This window comes from Semicossyphus pulcher, unplaced genomic scaffold (assembly GCF_022749685.1).
Source record: "Semicossyphus pulcher isolate SPU_LCO1_2020_fin unplaced genomic scaffold, fSemPul1.0.p SCAF_15, whole genome shotgun sequence".
Lineage (NCBI taxonomy): Eukaryota > Metazoa > Chordata > Actinopteri > Labriformes > Labridae > Semicossyphus > Semicossyphus pulcher.
Genome location: NW_027211659.1, coordinates 24,975,144 through 24,995,151, shown reverse-complemented (window position 1 = coordinate 24,995,151; position 20,008 = coordinate 24,975,144). Strand labels below are relative to the sequence as shown.

Below are 20,008 nucleotides of genomic sequence, written 5' to 3'. Positions count from 1 at the left end.
ACCTCCACATATGCCTCTGGATACTTTGTTCAGGGAGTAGGCGGGGCTGCTCCTCCGCTGCCACTTTTCCGCTGTCCTCAACCAATAATGTGATGCTCTGCTACATGTGCTGCTGACGTACTGAAGTATGAATTTAGAGCACGGTCATATGGACAAACAACGCAATGACACCATTTCCAAACAATGCCTTACATTGTTTTCTGCATTTTTTGTTCTGTAAGAAATGAGTTGATATCCTCTGCACATATCAAAAACATAAGCACTGATAAACTTATATATGGCATGGGGCCGATATTGACGATACATCGCTCTGGCTCTACTTACTACTCCTAGAGTAAATTTTGTGCACCTTTATATTTTATATAAAACACGTTAGGTACGTCTCAACCACTGGCCTAATTAACAACATAAAGTTAATTGTTCTTACAACAGTTGTTGCCTAACAGAACATTACCTGTTTACTTTCCTCATCAAGACTTTCTGAGCCAGTTGAGGGATTCTAACCTGCATCCTTTCACTACAGCGCAGCAGCTAACCCCTTTCTTTTGGTGCTCTGTGGAAATCAGAGGTCAAATTCTAAACTTTGAATATGTGTTGATCACAAAGCAATCACAATTTCATAATATCAGATATAAAAGCACAACATCTAAGACAAAATATGTTTATTTTAAGTTATTAACATCATGTGAGCAGAATGGAACAATTTAGAGGGCAGCTTGCATAAACAATAATCAATACGTTTGAAAGCTGTTCCATAGATATTACAATGCTGTGACTTTTCATTCACGTGTCTTACAGCTCTAAAGGCTTCAGCAGAGCCTTAGCTTCCTGGTCGGAGGAGGGGATGTCAGATAGATGATGGAGAAACGGTCGTCCATGGATGCAGGTCCGGTGTTCCTCATCGAGCTGCTGTTCCATCCTTCCGAGGGTCTCCTCCACATCTTCCCTGGATACATTTGTAGGTAACTGACGGGCAAGTCGAACGGCTTCACCCTGAGAGGAAAAACTCACCATTCAGATATTTAATACAACAAACAAAAAGTAAAGTACTAGTATCTTTAATCTAAATTCAGAGCTTCTCTCACTTGTAGGTAGTTTGTGACTTTAAGTGGCCTGCACTCTTGCACGGTCCGGGCCTTCCTGTGAAGAACTGCAGTCAGGATCTCCCTGAGGTCCTCCACACCGAGGAAAGGCACGCAGTCTGCCATCGCTGTCACTTCCAGATGTCTCTCGGCTGACGTGAGGCCTGGCCAAAACAAGCAGAAAACAAGGATTAATATACTCCAGACGCTATTACTATCTCCAGGAAAGAATAATAAATAAATATTGTGGTTTACGGCTGGACTGATGACCAAGTCAAACAAGCCAAGGGCCAAATGGAGTGTTAAATGACTAATAGAAGCCCCAGCAGACTGGAAGGAAGTTGTCTTGTAGGGTGGAAGAATGATTGCTTCTCATTTCATGAGGAAATACTGCAAATCATGCACAATTTATATTTCTGATTGATGACTTTGGATGCGAAATGAACTCAGCAAGGTATGAAAAAACCTGCAGAAGTAGAAACAGTTATAACATTTCTTACATATTTCTGTACTGGTTGTGTTGCCTGTGTGAAAATGCAGGATCCACTACATACTTATATACTACTACTAAGTTTCAGAAAAATAAAAATCACACATTTAAACACTCCGAACAAAAGCAGAAGATTAGAGACTGTGCACTGAAACCATCTCATGCACGCCGCTAACTTCAGTTCCATGCACACCCACCGAGGCTGGCAGTGCAAAATGAAAATTCCTTGAATTTCTTAAAGGGCAGCCATTCTCATCACCTGCACACTGGGTACAAACCCACTGTGAGACCACTTTGTCGGGCAGAGAGCCAATGTCAACTGAGGTGAACCATTCCTGATACAAACACAACCAACACTCGCAGGGCACTGTTTACCCTTTGCAAGTGAACAGAGAAATAATGTCACAATAATGATGAAGGAGCTGGCAAAAACAAGCTTAATCACGGGAGTTTTTCTGGTTCATTGTTACATTTGTTTATCATTAGCATTAACTTTGCTTTTGACTATATGGAGGTTAAAATGTCACTGACAATCTGTCAGTCGAGACCTTTCACTGTCAGAACAAGAAGTGTGTTCTTCTTAAGAGATACTTCTTAAGGAGGGAATGAGCAAACTTGACACAAAACATGTGGGAATAGGGGTGCTGTGGCCAATGCACATATTGTGTATGAGTAAGTTGTCATAGTTGTGGGAATATTTAGTCTTTTCCACAGCAAATCCAATAAACACAAACTGCGTCACAAATAATTGCCTGTAATCCCGTTTTTCGGGGCTCTGTGTTTGACATTTCTAAGTGATTGGTGAACTGTGACATTAATGATCACAAACGGCTCCAATGTTTGTTAGAGACCCCCTCCAGTGAAAATCAAGCTTTGAACCTTGTAAACATCTCCATGTGGTTTTTTTCATGTGCTACAAGACATATCAGGGACAACGTCATCTCCATGGCTGGGCCTGTCTGCTTTTAAACTGTACCGAGGACAGGCTGAACAACACGTTTTCAGATTGGCAGGTTTGAGACGTCACAAACCTAAGGAGCCAATCCCGTTAACGGACGGGGCGACGCTATGCATATCACTATGTGCAACCTATGGCAACCACTTCGGTGATGTGTGAGGCAGCTGTAACCATCATTGTAATTTTTAACATTTTTTTAACGTTACTACTACTGATTACTACATTTCCAGCTAGCTTCAAGTTTCCACAAGTTGCCACTAAACGATGGCTGAGATGTGTTTTGTTTGTGCGTCGGAGGGGGCGGTTGGAAATTTGCATAGCAGGCGGGGACTATGCAGAACCAGGAATTTTTAAAGGAGGGAGAAGGAGGAGATGCCTTGGGAGGATTTTGACAAGGTAATTAAACGTATTTTGCAGAACAAACACATCAGAACAGAGCACTTTCTATGTCTTAAAACCTGACTGGAGCTGGTCTTTAAAGAAGCTAGACATCCATAAAACGTTTAAACACTGTGATTAAGAACAATGAGAAAGGCTTGATCTCTGATTGATCCGGCATGCTGTAGTGTATTGACTATTAGCACTTTTAGTCATCAGCTCAGAAGGACATGCCACATGATTGACATACTAATGTTCCATTATATCAAACTGCCCAATGGAAGAGTTGGAGCAGCACAGCACGAAGGTTCTTGGTTTCGAACCTGGCAGCTGGCTCGGGCCTTTCTGTGTGGAGTTTGTATGTCCTCCCCCGTACGTGCTTAGGTTGAGGAGTTTTATAACGGTTTATGAGAAACAGTAGAGACATTACTGATCCCTCTATGAGCAATGGCCAAATCTCGAGGCTGGTGTAGCCAGCGGTTGTTGGAATGCACCATTGTTTACAGTCCGATTAGCAATGTGAGAAGCAAGAATGGAGTTGACAAACAATGCTTAAGAATGAATGGTTAGCTGCACTTGCATGGTGATGTGTGTTTATAGAGATAAATAAGAAGCAAAATTTTTGTTAGATGACTGCTGATGGTAGCATTTTTATGCAGCATCTGTAAATGGAGATCAGCCTTGATATGACCTTTAAAAGCAAACCGGACCATCAAAGGGAAGAATGGCTCTTTCTATATAAAAGTTTTTCATGCCTGTCAACACATTTGTTAGGTCGGATCCAGATGAGGCAATTGACAGCATGTAGCAAAGTTTCATACTGAGTAATATATACATATGCACGCATGCCAATGGCAGGATCAGTAAAAAAAAATAAGCTGAAAATTCCCTGAATAAATAAATGGACAGTAAGGGTGTGTACAGTCCAAAGAGGTCATGGATGTGATTACTGTAAAACATCTTTCTCCTTGCTTTGCATCCTGCAAACAGCTGTTATAAGTATAAAAAGGTTGAGGCTTTCTTCAAACTCATCAAAAACAGCCAACAAACGAAGCGTGGTACTTAAGAAGAAGATTACTGCGTATCATATTAGTCCACAGGAGCTTCCAAAATCAACACAAAATGTAAGTTGGCTTTAAAACGTACCTGGAGTGAGCTTGATTTTAAATCCGTTAGCCACAAGCCTGGGATCAGAGAGGACGACCTCTCCGTTTAAGGCAGGGCTTTCTTTCTCCATGTTGCACAAAGCCTCTGTATATTCAGCTCCTCCTAGACTCCTATAAAAGAGAAAAACAGGATGTTAAGCATAGAGCAGCAGTGTATCTTTAAACATTAAATACGCCTCAATTAGAGCCAAAGTTTAGGAATTGTTTGTCTTAAAAATAATCACACACACATGTATTCAAATGATGAGTGAGCAGCTTTTCACAAAGATAAAAACTGCTGGTTGGTGTTATGCAGGTAAGAAGGGAGTGATACGTTACCCATCTGTTAACTGTATCGGGTTCTGCAGACTCACTGCTGGAAGTATATTATTCTCTAGAAGTCTCTTAAACAGCAAGGCTTCCTCCACTCGAAATGGGTTTAACAACATGAGCCTCTGACCACATAAAATGACCCAGGCGCTCTGAGAGGCCAGTCGGTTTACAAGACGGAGGCCCCGTGGCACTGCACAACTCTGGGATGAAAGGCGCTGGAGCTGCACCCGAAGGGCAGCCACACTGCAGGGGAGAGGCTGTGAGCGCTTCGGCGCAGGGTTCTTGGTCTTCTTCTCGGGCTTTGCAGTGAAGAGCTCGTCCAGCAGCTGCTGGTTGGACAGTGGAGCTTTGCGTTTCTGGCCCTGAGCGGGGCCTGTCGAGATGCTCTTGCTCGTCTCTCTGGGGCCTTCAGCAGAGGCCAACATGGTCCTCTGGTCGTGGTGTTCCAGGTTTTTTTTAGCCTTTTCCTCATACCTGCAGGGTTCAACCAAGTCAGAAACAGTTACAAACAGCAGAGGCAACCATCCTTGTTATTATTCTGATGTTATCTATCGTGATTTGTATAACATAAAAAAGTGTTGTACGTTAAAACAGGCTCAACTAAAGCAGCAAACCACCAATTTTACATCCTTGATTGGGCTTTCTTTTCTTCTTCTTTTCTTTCAGACTGTTTGCTTCATCTGAGCGTCGAATTTGTTTCTTTTTCTTTGGATTTTCACTTCTTGTTGAAGTTGTATCTGTAGTCATCCATCTTTTCTTTGTTTGTTCAGCCATAGTAGATTACTGTTTACTCGCAACACTTGCAGAGAGCGGAAAAGCAGCCGCTTAGCTCCGCCTACCCTCTCTGGCAGACCAACCACTGCTGGCTGATGGAAAACGTGTCACTAACTGGGCGCCGCTTGTGATTTTTTCCGTGAAAGTCGCACCAGACAGCCAGTCTGTAACACTGCAAATAAAAAGGCTTTTATCAGTGTAATCATTTATTTAAATGAAAATCTTCGAGATTATATCTTCAAGGCCTTAATCAGCAAATAAGTGACACGGACCACTTACTAGTCTAACAAATCTTTCTTTACAATGTTGTGCCTGTTGAACACATCTGTTGTTGTCTGTTTAGACCATATAACAGTATGTTCTTAAATAGGGATTTATATACAGAGCAGTGTGTAGTTCCAACTGTACTTGGAGAGAACATGCTGAGAACATGATATATGTATTTATATAGGGTGCTTTCCTCAGCAAAACAGTTATTTGCCAACTCATGTTTCCACAGATCTTCGTATGTTAGGCATTAGGGCTTACACTTCAGCACCCCATCATTCAAATAACCTGTTTCGTGAACTTGTGTAAGTGTAATTCCTAGAAGTGCTGTGCCACTTAACAGTGGCGGTGAGAGGAGCCAAGTCCTCGTCACATCTGACTTCATGTGTAAGACAGCCGTACAGAGAGGCAGGATTCTAAACAGATGTCTTTTTCCATACACTCCTACATACCTTATATAAGGCCCCGAGTACTGCTGAGACGCATTTTCCAACTTTGCAATTACTTTAAATTGGTACGCATACAATAATGAAGTGCCTTCAGCACAGAATAATGGTGTTATTCCATGATGAGACCAGCTGATAGAGATCAGTAGGAAGCACAGTGTGTACTTTAACTTACTGAAATGTCTTCCTGCATCTGGACCAATTTAGAAGTTTAACCAATGACTGCGTGAGCAGCTTTACATCACCAAATATTTGGTAATTAGGATGGATACAATCCATCAAGTGAAATAGTTGAGAGTTGCTCTTGGCTTGTGCATCGTTGATTGCTCTCTGACCTGCTAACAGCCTGTTTTATAAATGATTTGTGTTTGTGTCTGAAGAATGACGCACAATTGACGCAAAAATGATCAACATGTTTTTATCAGCCTGTGTTTGTTTTTCAAATAAGTCCATTCCTTTCATGCCTTCACTGATGTAAATCATTTGTCTTTTGTCTGTAAGGGAGCAAACAAGGGTCAAACACTCGTTACCTCCATCTGCTCTGCACCAAATATGACTTTACTGACGGACTGTGCGTCACTCCTCATACCATACTACCACACATACTAGCATCAGTTACTATTTCTATAAGGTTTCGGTGTATGCAGGAAAGATAGTCTGTGCGAGAGCAAAATCAGACATAACGTAATGCACAGCAAAGACCGTAATTCCTTTTCTAAAATTCAACTTGAGAGAAATTCCTTTGACTTTATCGTCATCAGACTAAAGCCGATGGGATCAAAGATGCCATCTCTAAATCTTTTCACTATGATGCCTATTTCAAAGGCGTCAGTGGTTTGTGGTTTTGGATTTTGCATTGGACAAAAGAAGGAATTTGAAGACAAAATTTAAAAGTTAAGTCGAGTCCTTAGTTAAGTCAATTCAAGTCCCAAGTCAAGTCACTTTTTACCCTCCCAAGATCCAGCACTCTTACCTGTAGTATCCGGTCTTTATAAAGAGAAAACACAAGGTGTTAGCAGCCCGTCTAATAATGATATTATTGGCCAATTTATATAACCTGTTCAAAAAGTATGACAGTGAATTGTATCTGTGTTATCTTGGCACAGACGCAGCCATGATGATGGTCTGCTCTGAGGCCGTATTGAGTAGTAACGAGTACGACTGATGAGGCTTCTCTTTGGGGAAAAAACATCAGGTAGCGGGGGTCTTTGATGTTGTGTGTTGCCATGGCGAGGAGTTTGACTGACAGCCAGCCATCCAATCATGACAATCGCATACCGGGGAGCTTTTTGAGTCGTCCAATCATGAACCCCATACTTGATAGTTAAACAGAAACTTATTTTATCATTTTATATTTAACAGCCAACATTCAAACTTATGAACACACTCAGGTCATCCGAGGCATCATGCCTCAAGTCAAGTCAAATCTTAAGTCATTAACTTGCAAGTCCAAGTGGAGTCTCGAGTCATTTATTTTTTGTGAAGTCAAGTTGCAAGTCATCAAAGCAGTGACTCGAGTCCAAGTCACCAAGTCTCAAGTCCTCATCTCGAACCCCCAACCTTCCAATTGAGAGAAGACCGACCTACCACTGAGCCACAGCCGCCCAAAAATAAAAGATTATTTGTGAAAATAATAGTAAGATTATTCCATGATGAAAATATTTGCTAGTTATAGCCTTTCTGTTTAGTATGCTTGGGAAAGAACAATCAACCTCAGTGGGTTTAATACTAAATAAATGTTAAATTCACGCGAACCTCAGACCTCAGTAAATGGCACATTTCGGAAATAAAGGAGGTTTCACCCTGACTGATACCTGTTGTACTGAGGAAAATGTTACGACCCAGAGCCCCTATTAAAACACAGTTGTCTGGAAATTAGAAACACAGCTCGTATCAACAAAATTTCCAGACGATGCTTTTAACGTGCAAATGACAGGTCAGACTTTCCCCGTCTCACTGTCCTGCGAATAACAAGAAATGGAAACAACTGCTTGGAAAGGTGAAGGTCTGGAAACTCACTTCTTACGTTCTTCCTCCCTCAGATTTTTCCACCTCTCCTGAACTGTGACGCTGATATCCTGCAGGCTGGCCGAGGGCTTCTCCCTGAGGACCTCCGCTCTGGCCTCCTTCTCGAACAGGGCGGCGGGGGACAGCGGTGCCCTCATGGCACGGTTGCTGATCAGGTCGTAGGCCGTCAGAGCGGCCCGCTTCTCTGTTATGGCGTTGATCATCTTTTTGTTTGAGCTGCTCTGATTCTTCAGCTCTTCTGAGTCAGAGGGATTGTTCTTTGAGGGTTGATGGACTTGGACGGGCTGCAGGGGTTCTCGTGACACGGGGTCGGTCAGAGCCGTCCCCCGGCTCCAGTCCTCAGCTGATAACTGCTGTCTGCTTGTGTCAGACCCTGACATGACATTGTCCTCCAGTCTCTCAGGGGACTGGCTTGCTGGACATGTTTCTGCTGTCTGAGTGCAGCTCTGATCATCAGACAGAGAAAAGTTAGCCTCAAGCTCCACTGGGATGTGGTTTACGACCCAGTCCTCAGCTACAGAGGATGAAGAGCTGCTGTTTAATGTCTGGTGGTCCAGTGACGCATCAGTTCGTTTTGCTGTGTCACTGTGTTTAGGTTCATCTTTGGGAAGGTTACCATTGTGCTTTGTAAGACCGTCATCCTTCTCTAAGCTTTGTTCACCATTCAGCTGTTCAACATCATCATTGTGCGAAGGACTAGAGGGTGATGTCTCAGGGCCATGCTGCTTCACAGCTGGGGGCTCACCGCTCGGCCGATAACCATAGAGAGAAACCAGAAACGCTTCCACAGCGGTCAGCACAGCCTCCTAAGTATCAGACAGATCACAGAGGGTAAGTGAGAGCAAAGCGGGAGCATGTCTGACTCAAAGACTGTATAAAAAAGTGAAGGACGCCTCTTGGTTTCAAAAGTAAAGCCAATTCTGAAGTCTCCTAAGCCTGCATTCTTTCTAATGGCCAGCAGGGGGCGACTCCCCTGGTTGCAAAGAGATGTAGTATTCATCTATCAAATAAGAAAATGAGCCAACTTCATATGATCCTAATGATTTTTTTGGTCTACATTTTTAAGTCTTCTTCAATACAGCATCATGACTATTTTGTAAATCATTCACCCCTGGAAAAAGCCACTATCAGTCAAAGCTGGTGTTCTCTGTAATCGATAGAAGTAATTATATTTGAAATTGGCTCATAAAACAGCTTGTGGATTCGCCCATTCTACATTCCTACAACACCCAGCATGCATTGCGCCCCTCCCTCTGAAAGGAACGGCCCAGCGAGAGATGCTGGAGTGAAATACTACCGTTTCGCTGCAGGCAACGGCTCAGAGCGGGACAGAATCTGAAACGCGACGAGAATATACCTGTTGGCGTTCTAAAAAATCTTCAGGACTTCAGTCTACATTTCAAACCTGACGATTTTGAACGAGACATGACTCGGTTTTTAAGTCTGGAATGTCTGGGAGGGAAAACAGCAGCGCAGGCAGCGTTTCGAGGCACCTCACAAACAAATAATTACATTTTACAGTATGTGGAAAAACTAAAAAACTAAACACTGCAGACATCGGAGGCGGGCGTCCTAAATTGAGGAAGTGTAGTTTAGCGAGCTCCCTGGCCTCCGCCAGATGACCGCTTTACATAGTCTGGCGGAGGTTTTCCAGGGCCCATTGGAGAAGCGGATAGCGTCCTCCAAAGGCACAGAGCGAAATTGCATTTTTTTCCCTACCATAATGGCGTTAGCTCTTCATAATAGCATGACAGGACTGAGGTTGAAAGTCAGCGAACTGGCCCTTTAAGGCCATGGTAGCAAACTGTGATTCTGAAGTTGCTACCCAGGCGACCTGAAAACCATGATCAAAGATAAGAAATGCACCCTGCTGTCCAAATGTGGTTACTTCTGGCTCCAAATAAAAACAAGAGTTTTCAAAACATGACTTTACGAAACATTGGGTGATGTCATGGATTTCGACACAACTTGATAGCTACCTTGTCCTGAAGAAGAACCTGGGTCTTGTCCGGAGTCAGATTAACATCGACTGAGGAGGGTGAAACTGTGATTTTAAGCATGAGGATGGGATAGCGGCTTCGAGCGGAGTCATCTGGATACTGAGCAGCGTAGTGTTGACGCAACAACTGATGATGGATCCCACAGTCAGACCACAACAAGGTTTGCATGTAAGCATAAAATAAAAGAATGGCATAAGATACAGAAACATGTGCGTTGCATAAACTCTGTTGTGCTGAAGTGTCTAAAATGACTCTACCTTCATGACATCTTTTTGGTGCACAGGCCGGTTGTTGACGTATATAAATGTTTTGTCAGGGTAAGATGAGCTTGAGGAGGAGTAGTCTGCTCCGGCCTTCGGAAAAAACCCTTCTAAGACAATCTGAATCAAATGAAAAATAAGGATAATATTAATAATCAAACAATCTGCAAGCACAAAGTAGGAGTCATACAAGAACTATGCAGAAAAACAACAAACACAAAAAAGACAAATATCAGACAACATAACAAGTAATCTTGGAAATAAAGAGTGAATTTGGCAGGTCGGTTCCTGAGACTCAGACTGACATGCTCAGCATCTGGTGCAGGGGCGGCGTAACAATGTTACTACTGTATGTGTTTTGAAAACTGGACATAACCTAAACTTAACCATCATTACATTTCCAATTAGGATGGCACTGTTGATCCGTTCTGCTGACAGCACAGCTGCACAGCTGGAAACAAAGCCATTAATCCTGGTTGTGCAGCAAACAGGCACTCGTGCAGATGCATTTCTTAAGAGGCTAACTCCACTTGTTTCATCAACTCAACATCAACTTATTAGGTCTACGTTTTTAACTTCGATTTTGAAACACTAAATGAAGACAGGCAGTGCGACACCTCTCAAGTGTCTCACTATGCAGGCTGCACTGTCAACAAGCCCGACCAGCTGGTGTTTGACATTTTTCTATTAAAATTTGCGTCATACATGACGACCTTTCACCTAGAATCAGGCCAGAGGCAGTTCTCATGAGCTGATGGCTCAGCATGAAACCGAACAACTGCACTTAAACCTCCATTATGAATGTAAGAAATTATAGAAAGCTATTAATGCTCTAAAGATTGCAGGCGAAGTAGCTATGCTTTTTTTCCACATGGCCTCAGGCTCATTATTAGCAGCAACGCACGCCAATGAAGTTAATAAATGAACTGCTGTTTCAGGTCGGGGCACATATGCTTCTCCCTATTTCTGCTCATTAGGGTCACTTTATGAGAGCACGAATGGCACCTCTGGCCCCAAAGGGCCGCAGGTATGTGTAGTCATTCTGCCAACAACCACTGTCCCATTTTGTTCTGCAGGGGAACAAGTCTCCCCAAGCGAGGCCCCGATGAAATTGTCAACCTGGTTCCCTTGATCACTGAGCTTTGGTCTTGGGGACAAAGAGGATAAAAGTTCTCTTTCATTGCTACAGGGAGTCAGAGGAAAAGGTGAAAGGCCGTTCTCATAACTGGGCACTAAAGCGCAGCAGCAAAATAACAACAACAAAGAGGAGAAGGAGAGAGAAACAGGGTGAAAGGGGCTGCTCCATATCTGTCAGACAAGATTAGTTGGGAGCCTGGCAGCAGGTACGAGCCACATGACACCTACCGTGACCAAGCAGAAAGTTACCGCTCGACGGTAATTCAATTACGAGCAGCACAACAAAGCTTAGCTAACAAAAATCACTCACTGTTCATCAGGACAGAACTCAAGAGAAAAGGGCAAGAGAATAGTTGGCCAGCCACCAACTGACCACATTTGCTGGCTTCAGACCAGGCGTTTGTGATGAGGTTATTAGCTCACGGTCAAGTATAACGTGCAGGCTCTCATTTGCTCTGCAAAAATGATCCATCTTAACCAGGCATGTCATGTAATACTGACAGTTGATGTTAAAGTTAGACCTTTGTAAAACAAGTTAAACAAATAAGAAAGTTAGTCATCATCATTCATTTCCAATGCAATTTTACATATTTAAACTTTTTTTTTTTTATATTTCTGTTTTAAAGCTGTGATGTCACACAATGTCAAAGACTGCAGGAACATTCCTGAATTTGAGGCCATATAGCATGTCATTGTACAATGTTTACGTTTAGCTATTTTAAGGGTGAAAGTGTGTGTGTGTGTTATGAAGATGAACGGCCCAATAGCTGCACAATAAAGGCCAAAGGGTCCTGGGAGCCACAGCATGAGAGCAAAGAGTGCAAGGTGTGTGCACGAGGCGGGAGGGTAAGTACGCGGCCCTGTGCCAGCTCGGCCAAGCTATGTGCCCGTGACGCTCATCCGTCAGAGTGCATACACTCTGTGCAGTCTCCTCACATTCTCCGCATCATTTACATCGTTACAGCGTTCAGATGTGACTTTGTCCAGCTGAGCAATAAAACGTGTGAAACAATAAACAAAACATCTACCACGAAACCACAGAACCTGTAACTATGAAGCCTACATGCTGGTATGCACGATATTATCGGCACGTTATTGGTATCTGCAGATATTGGCTTTAAAATGACCTAGCGGCATTGGCAGATATGTCATTTTCCTGCCGATATTTTCTGGCAAAGAAATAACGCTTTAATTTTGCCTAAATGCTCGATGATTCCCTAAAGGAGCTTGACGTAATGCTATAACATTAACTCGGCACGAGTGTGTGCACGCACTGCGCACCTCTTCTGTCAGGCGGGAAGAAGGCTGCAAGATGTCTGCGGTATGCCAGTTTCCGAAACGGACGCCAAGGCGTTTTTCCTAAAATTTGCCCTAGTTGTGGCTATGCCAGGATTGTCTCAGGGAGAGCATCATCCAAGCCTGTCTATGTTATATGTTTTATTTGAAAGAAAATGTTACAAACAAATAAATATGCCATTTTGTACATACCCTAAGTTTAAGTACTTTTCTAATATTGCCCACTGAATGTGTACATTTTGAAAAGCACTGTATTATGTTATTTCTGCATCTGCCAGTGGGCCACTACAATAAGAGTAGGCATGACATCAATTCTTCTACAGGGGAGACTTGATGTTCTCTGCAATTAGGTGGAAAAAAATATGTGCCTAATATATCAGTATCAAAATCGGCAAAAGGGTTAGAAAATATCGGCATATCAGATATCGGCTAAAAATCCAATATCGTGCATCCCTAGTATTTATCCCAACTTAGCCTAATTCAGTGCTTCACATTGTGGTATGTGGAACTTGAAATGCTTGTTTTAAACAAACGCATGTGCATGAATTTCTGCCAGAGATGTTACAGTTTATGAAAATCCAACAGAACAAACAAACAAACTCAGGGATCTTCTTTAAACCTGCAGGTGCAGATTATTAACACTTGCTCCATTTCTCTCTCATCTCCTCATTTTTCCCCTTAACTAACCTCTGGTTGCTCCTGGTGATGATGGCAAGGAAGCAGGTTGGCAACGGTGCTCGGCCCCAGCGTAGCAATGAGGGCACTTCTGTGATCGGCCACCTTGGCCTTCTGCCAAACCACCACCTGCAACAATATGACACCAGTCAACCTCCACGACTCCACATCAGGCAGAGCACGCGGCATAAACACCTGTCAAGATAGTAACTGGGCCACGGAGCCGCAAAGTTCATGCATTTCATTTCTGTCAGAAGATTCAGCAAGAAAACTAAATTAAATCATCAAAACATGGCCGAATCAGTCTGTTTCAAAATGTATAAATACCGTAAAATATAGAAGAGTAGGGCTTTATCAAATCAAAAGCCCAAGATGCTACATGCAACAACAACTCACAAAACAATGCATTTTAAGTCTTAGTGACTCAGTTCAGTTTACACTATGATATTTTACCTCAAGTCATGCATAAGTGACTAAGTCATCGTGCATACTATGTTGGCACCCTCTGGTGAATTCTTTGCGTTTGTGTCCATCAGTGAATATATCTCCTGGGTGTTGATTTCTTAAAGCACGCACTCTGTTCAGGGCATGTCTCAGCTATTAAATACGCAATTTGGCACATGTAAACGGATCACTCTTGTAAACAGTTCCTGAAGAAGCTGTGAAACACGACACAGGCCGAATAGCAGAGCCGGAGGTAAAGGATAGGGGCAACTGAGTGCTGATCGTACAAAATGGGTTCACTATCCTCCCCTGAAGACCACGAGACTGATTTCTATGAAAGTTATATAGTGGGTTTTTGGCCCCTGCATGACCCAATGCACCTATACACTCCCGTGTGCAAACTGGCTGCAGCCTGAAACACAATCTGGGGTTAAGTTTGCAGCTGTGTTCAGCAACTTACTCAGGCGTCATAATCAGCCAAATCAGAGTTCACAGTCAGCCATATTTATGTTTGGAGCACCTGACAGTTACACTTAGCTGTGGTGGGAGAGAGAATGAGGGTGGAAATGTCTAATTGCTAAATAATTCCTCTGCTGATTAAACTAATGTGATGTAATTTATGGAACCCAAAATAAAAGGGTGCTTTGTTTGTGCACAGCAAAAGTATGCAGCTCTGTACAATCAAAAAGTAACCTCACGACTGATCTGAAAACAGTCTCAAACTAACTATTATTGACTCTAAATGCAAGCTGTTGTTACTGCAAGAGTCACATTTATATATGATGGCAGGAAAAAAATCATGAGTATATTTACTTTTTTGTGGAGTCAAGTTGAGAAGTTGTAATGAGCAAGAAATAAAAATGTATTTACAAAGTGCTTTACAGTGACATCACATACAGAAATATAAACATGACAGATACGATGGCCATATAAGCCACACAAATAAAAGCGTGCAAAAAGTTTAAAATATCGTCACCAGATATAATGAAATACACAGTACATTAACAATACGTAGGTTGATTAACCAAACGCCCGTCTAAACAGGTACGTTTTTAACTGATATACAGAATGCACTGCAGACATGCTAAAGGTCTGACTTGGCCACAGGTCAAACATTTTATCTGTTGAAGACAAAAAGACTAAAAGAACGAGTAGATGCTCGCTGGATCAAAAGATTTTGTTCATGGTACTTAATAAAGCAGTGTCTTTTTCCCACTTGTTCACGGCGTACAGTGTTGCTCCAGCAGCATCGTGCACAGCCAGCAAATTAAATAAATTCCTCCTGTGTGAACGGCTCTCTAACTGTTGTTTTCTTATTGTATTTTGTAGTTCTGTAGTTGTTATTAGTAGTTCTCTTCCTCCCATTACACTATTAAATAACAATAATTAAAATTTTCTTCAGCAGATCTCAGCCAAACCTTTCAGAAGAACAGGAGACCTTTAAGTCACACCTGTACATTGTGTGTACAGTGTACATTGCTTAATGATGATGTACATGTCAGTATTGTATTGGTTAACATACTTTATTAATTAATGTCCTTAATAAACAGTAGTGCAAAAACACAAGTTGATTGATTTGGATAATCAACTGATGATCAAGTGAAAATGGCATTCCATTCTCTGAATTCAGTTTCTTCAATGTGAAGATTTGCGGCTTTCCTCAGGTGTATATCATCGTTAATTCAAATTAACATGTAAAATTATAGCTGCTTTTAAGGATGATTGGGTATCAATATTATCATCATTGTTAAAAAAGCTATATCAAATGGTTTTGTAATCAGTGAAAAGGTCTATGAATGCCTGCTGTACGCAGACTCATTTATAGAGCAATTAGTTATTATGACATATTCTTCAGCAGTTAAATATATACTGTATTTCTTGCATCCCAAAAAACTCAAATTAAAAAGACCAATTAGCAAGTACAGGCTCCTTCTTTCTTAACCACATGCACACTCATTCAAAGAGTTGTTGGACTTAAGCATGCTCCTAATAGCAACAGGTACACGCTGCTGTATGTGCACAATTATGACACATTATCTTAATGTTTATGACTTTTATCCATCATAGCCAGCACTGACTAACTAACCTGCAGAGAAGCCTCCTTCTGTCTGCTCGGTCAGTCTGTTGATGCTTGGCTCGATAAAACGTTAATTCAGAGTGTTTCTAGAAAAGCCAAATATGTTCCTTCACACGTAACGATTTCACACCTCACTGACTCGTGTTTACACGGACAAAACAATAGCAGGATGTTGGAGACGATTACCGTCTTCATGAAGGTGTTTGATTAATAATTTACCTGACAAGCGCCTGAGTATCCTGGTTTTCTCTGTTTGAGAGCTTTTACAGCTTTGACAGAAAATCCTTAGAGAGAGAATATTGCCAAATTCTACTGTCACAGGAAGCTGTGAAAACCATAGAGCTGTAAACTGAGAAGACAATTTACCTTTCACATATCTTATGAGTGACATCAAGGCTTGGCTTTCTGTACTTTTTCCCCTTTCCTTAGCTTTGTGTTGCTGTGGTCACTATTTATACGTTTTTTATTGACTGTATTTCCCTAGGCAAACTAATATCATTTTATATTGATTGATTAGTTTCTTCATGCACTTGACTATTGCTGTTGCCTTTCTACACGATTCTCCTGAAAGAAAGTGCTTTATAAATTGCATGCATTATTAGTAGTAGTGGTAGTTCAAGATGTGGTAGGTGTAGGAATGCCAGTATCAGTAGTATTAGTATCAGTAGCATCTTAATGAAGGTCCAAATTGTACAGTTTGTAATCTCACAGGGGTTAAGTTTGCCGTACATATAACAGAATACTATAAAACCAAATGGCATATTATCAAAAACCAACAGTGATTTTTAAGCCAGAGATGTTGGGACAGCCATTTAAAGACTTATGAGGACATCTAGTGGTTTCTGTGTGTGGGGGGATACTGCATGAATTTAGTACAGACTATTTTAATATACATATGCATGCATAGCTGCACACTTACTTCTGCTTTTATGAGCTTAATCTATATTTGTCACAATGGATTACAAGAGTGACAACTTTTCTCTGCAAATAAGAAGCACTGTAACGTCTACACAAACTTCTCACGCCTCCTCTCTCTGCTGTCCCTGTCTGTGCCGCCTAAGATGCAACAATCAAACACACATCTACCTGCGATTACAAGACTTGAAACATTGTAACTTATTACCACAACTGCCTGTGTTCTTAAATTATAACTTTCCAGCTTTTTAAAGCTTTTTAAGGTAAGTGTTTGATACTCCATAGATTTTGAGTGTCATATAGCTTTAAGAGACAAGTTGCTGGGAAAATAAAATTGCCCGAATTGTAATTTTTGTAAGTCTTCAGAGAGACTTGTCAGAATGCTATATTAAAGATATTTTTCATGGCCTTAATTCGATAGAACAGTAAGAGAAAGCGGGGATGACATGCACCAAAGGGCTGAGGGCCAAAGTCAAACATGGAGCCGATGTGGCGTGCATGAGGCGCCCGCTCAACCTACTGAGCTAAATCAACACCCCTGTAAGAATGCTTTTAAATCTGAAAAGGGAGGATGAGTTACTGACCTTATTGTGAATGAGTGAGAGCCTCAGGTCAGGTTTTATTATGGCGTAGGCCATCAGCAGGTCCTGCACTTTCTTCAGCTCCTCCTTGCACTTCTTGGTAGAGGAATAGTACTGCCGTCTCACTGGAAGATTCTTGAAAAGCTTCAGCACGCTCACTGTTGTACCTGGAAAACACAAAGAGCAAAAGTTTGCAACAGCTTTTAGCTGAATTTGTCTGTTTCAGGCCAAATGACCAATTCTTTTACTTTTCCTGACTGCTATAAATACACATACAAATTGCATCTCTCTTTTCACTCATGACAACATTTCTTCAAACATATTTCCAAGATATTAATAAACAGTAAAAACTGAACAATAGAAGAGTAACTTCATATTTGTAGTAAGAAGGCCAAACATCATGCAAATGTGGATCTAAATCTGTCAGTGACTTAGCAATACATCTACATATACTTATCACACAAACTAATTAGTCATGGACTCATGCATAACATCTGTTTCCTCCTCTGGTGCCCGTTCCTGGGGGCTTCGGACTTATTTTGCATTTTAACTTATTGTATGTGGGTATGTTATTTGTAATGTAACAAATGTGTCCATCTTGTATGTAAAACTATTTGTGTGCATTTCTGTGTGCTGTCTTGTGGACTGTCCTGTTAGGTATCCGGTAATTGTAAAATTAGTTTTATGTTCTGTAAGTACCTGCCTAAGGACTACGGATGAAATTTAGCTATTGTGCTAATTCCGGCATCTTTATTTTGAAGCATATTGCTGATAGGTTTATTAATGTGCACTGTCCTAATTAAATAAAATCAATCAATAAAATATATCTGTCCACAATGTGTTCATTGATGACGAAAAGCTTCAAAGTTACACTTTAACATTAAATTAAAAACCCAGTCCTTGATTTTGTTGCTCAGTGCTAGACTGATCAGTTACTGGTGCCTTACCTTGACCCAGGTGAGAGGGCTTCTGAGAAACTATTTCTCCTGTGAAGTTAAGTGTGTACAGCGTGCTGATGTCATCCTCCTTTGTCTTTGTGATGACAGCCACCTGGAGGGATGTAGCACAAAAAGACATCAGTTTCTCAACCATCCCACTTTAGATACTCTAAGAAAGCACTATATACAATGATAAATCAAGTAGACATGCTATCTGTTAATTATTATAAATGTATCTATGTCTAACTGTTTCACTTAAATGAATTCAATTGCTTTTAGGTGCATCTATATAACTTAAAGACCAATATCTATCACATCCATCACGTCTGTGGGATATTTTCTTCCTTTTGATCTGAATGTAATTCTAAAACTACAGTTGTTAAATATTTCTCACCTCGGCCACGGCGCAGATAGAGCCCAGTGCCTCTCCTCGGAAGCCGTACGTCTCCAGTTGCTCCAGGTCCTCATGGCAGCAAATCTTTGAAGTGAAATGTCTCACAGCCATCACAGGTGTGTCTGCAGCTCTGATTCCATTGCCATTATCACGCACTTCTATCCTGTCAAAACCGTAGTTCTCCTGCAACAGGAAAAATTGTTTCATACTGCCAGTGCATCTGGAGGGTAGACAACTTATATTTTCTTTCCTTTCCTTCACAAAGCAAATTGCATGAAAGGATGTACTTATGCATAAAATAGGCAATGGCATCACCAGCTTTGATTCAAGTCTTTTAAGCTCTATTGAGACGAACAGACAATTCCACATCATCCCATAATTAAGTAATCAATCATCTTGCAAAATAAAATAAAAAATTAGAAGAATACATTTCTCCTTGTTCCGAAGTCTAACTTTAGAGTATGCAGTTTTTAGACACGTTACCAGTTTAATGTCAATGCTTGAAGCCTCTGCGTCCAGGGAATTCTCCATCAATTCTTTCACAACATTCACCACAGATGTGATGACCTGGGAGCTGGACAGCAGCCGCACAGTATCTGGAGGCAGCTGCTTCATGGTTTAAGATACCTGTTGAAGAAAAAACCTTGCTTTAGTTTGGTACTTTATTGACTCACAACAACGGATTGTTAAAGGATTTGTGGCTACACACACTACAAAACACTTCCACAATTCCACAAGTGCATAAAGAGTTCTGTAAATAGAGAGAAAAATACAAGTGAAAACGTCAATTTCTACGACAAAGTGATGATAAGAATACTTAACCTGTAATGTTTATTTTAACTGGACCTACAGTACCGTTCAAAACAGTGCATTGATAGGCGAAACGCGCAAGATATCTCCTTTCAATCAAAGAAAGACACAGTTTAATAAAGAATCATCAAATATGTTCTAAAAACGTTGTTACGTTATGTACATAAAACCTTGGTAGAGTAGTTGATTTGTTCTACAACAGACTGACTTTACTAACGTAAGCTAACTCATTTGCAACGTACTATCGCCTGTAAAACTCGTTAGCATACAATTAAAACCAGAATCTCACGTACACTTACGTTCTGGTATTACAGTTCTATATAAAGATTAATGTTAACATCAAGAAGTTGCTAAATAACGTAGTTAAATGCTTACCTGTAAGAGTTTTTGACTGTAGCCCCAGTTAGATCTTTCATAAACAACACACACGAGTCACACGCCGGAAACGAACCGATTCCCGCCCCCTTCGCTTCCCTCTGATTGGCTAGAAGGGACACGAGGGCGGGTTAACAAAAATATCTCGTTGATAATTTTGCCCTGAACAAGAGCTAACAGGTACAACGTTTTGTCAGGCTGTTTA

General features: G+C 41.3%; 1 protein-coding gene across 1 annotated transcript; it reads right to left on the bottom strand.

The window, feature by feature from the left end:
- Nucleotides 1-695: 695 nt before the first annotated feature.
- pms1 (PMS1 homolog 1, mismatch repair system component) lies at nt 696-19,848 on the bottom strand. Its single transcript, XM_069663264.1, has 13 exons — nt 19,804-19,848; nt 19,102-19,245; nt 18,619-18,801; nt 18,234-18,336; nt 17,290-17,453; nt 13,282-13,398; nt 10,159-10,281; nt 9,881-10,027; nt 7,893-8,707; nt 4,393-4,860; nt 4,055-4,185; nt 1,086-1,246; nt 696-993 (listed from the first exon to the last, which is right to left on the bottom strand). Exons 2-13 carry the CDS (start codon nt 19,231-19,233, stop codon nt 793-795), a joined length of 2,745 nt encoding a protein of 914 aa, XP_069519365.1. The 5' UTR covers nt 19,234-19,245; nt 19,804-19,848; the 3' UTR covers nt 696-792.
- Nucleotides 19,849-20,008: the final 160 nt, after the last annotated feature.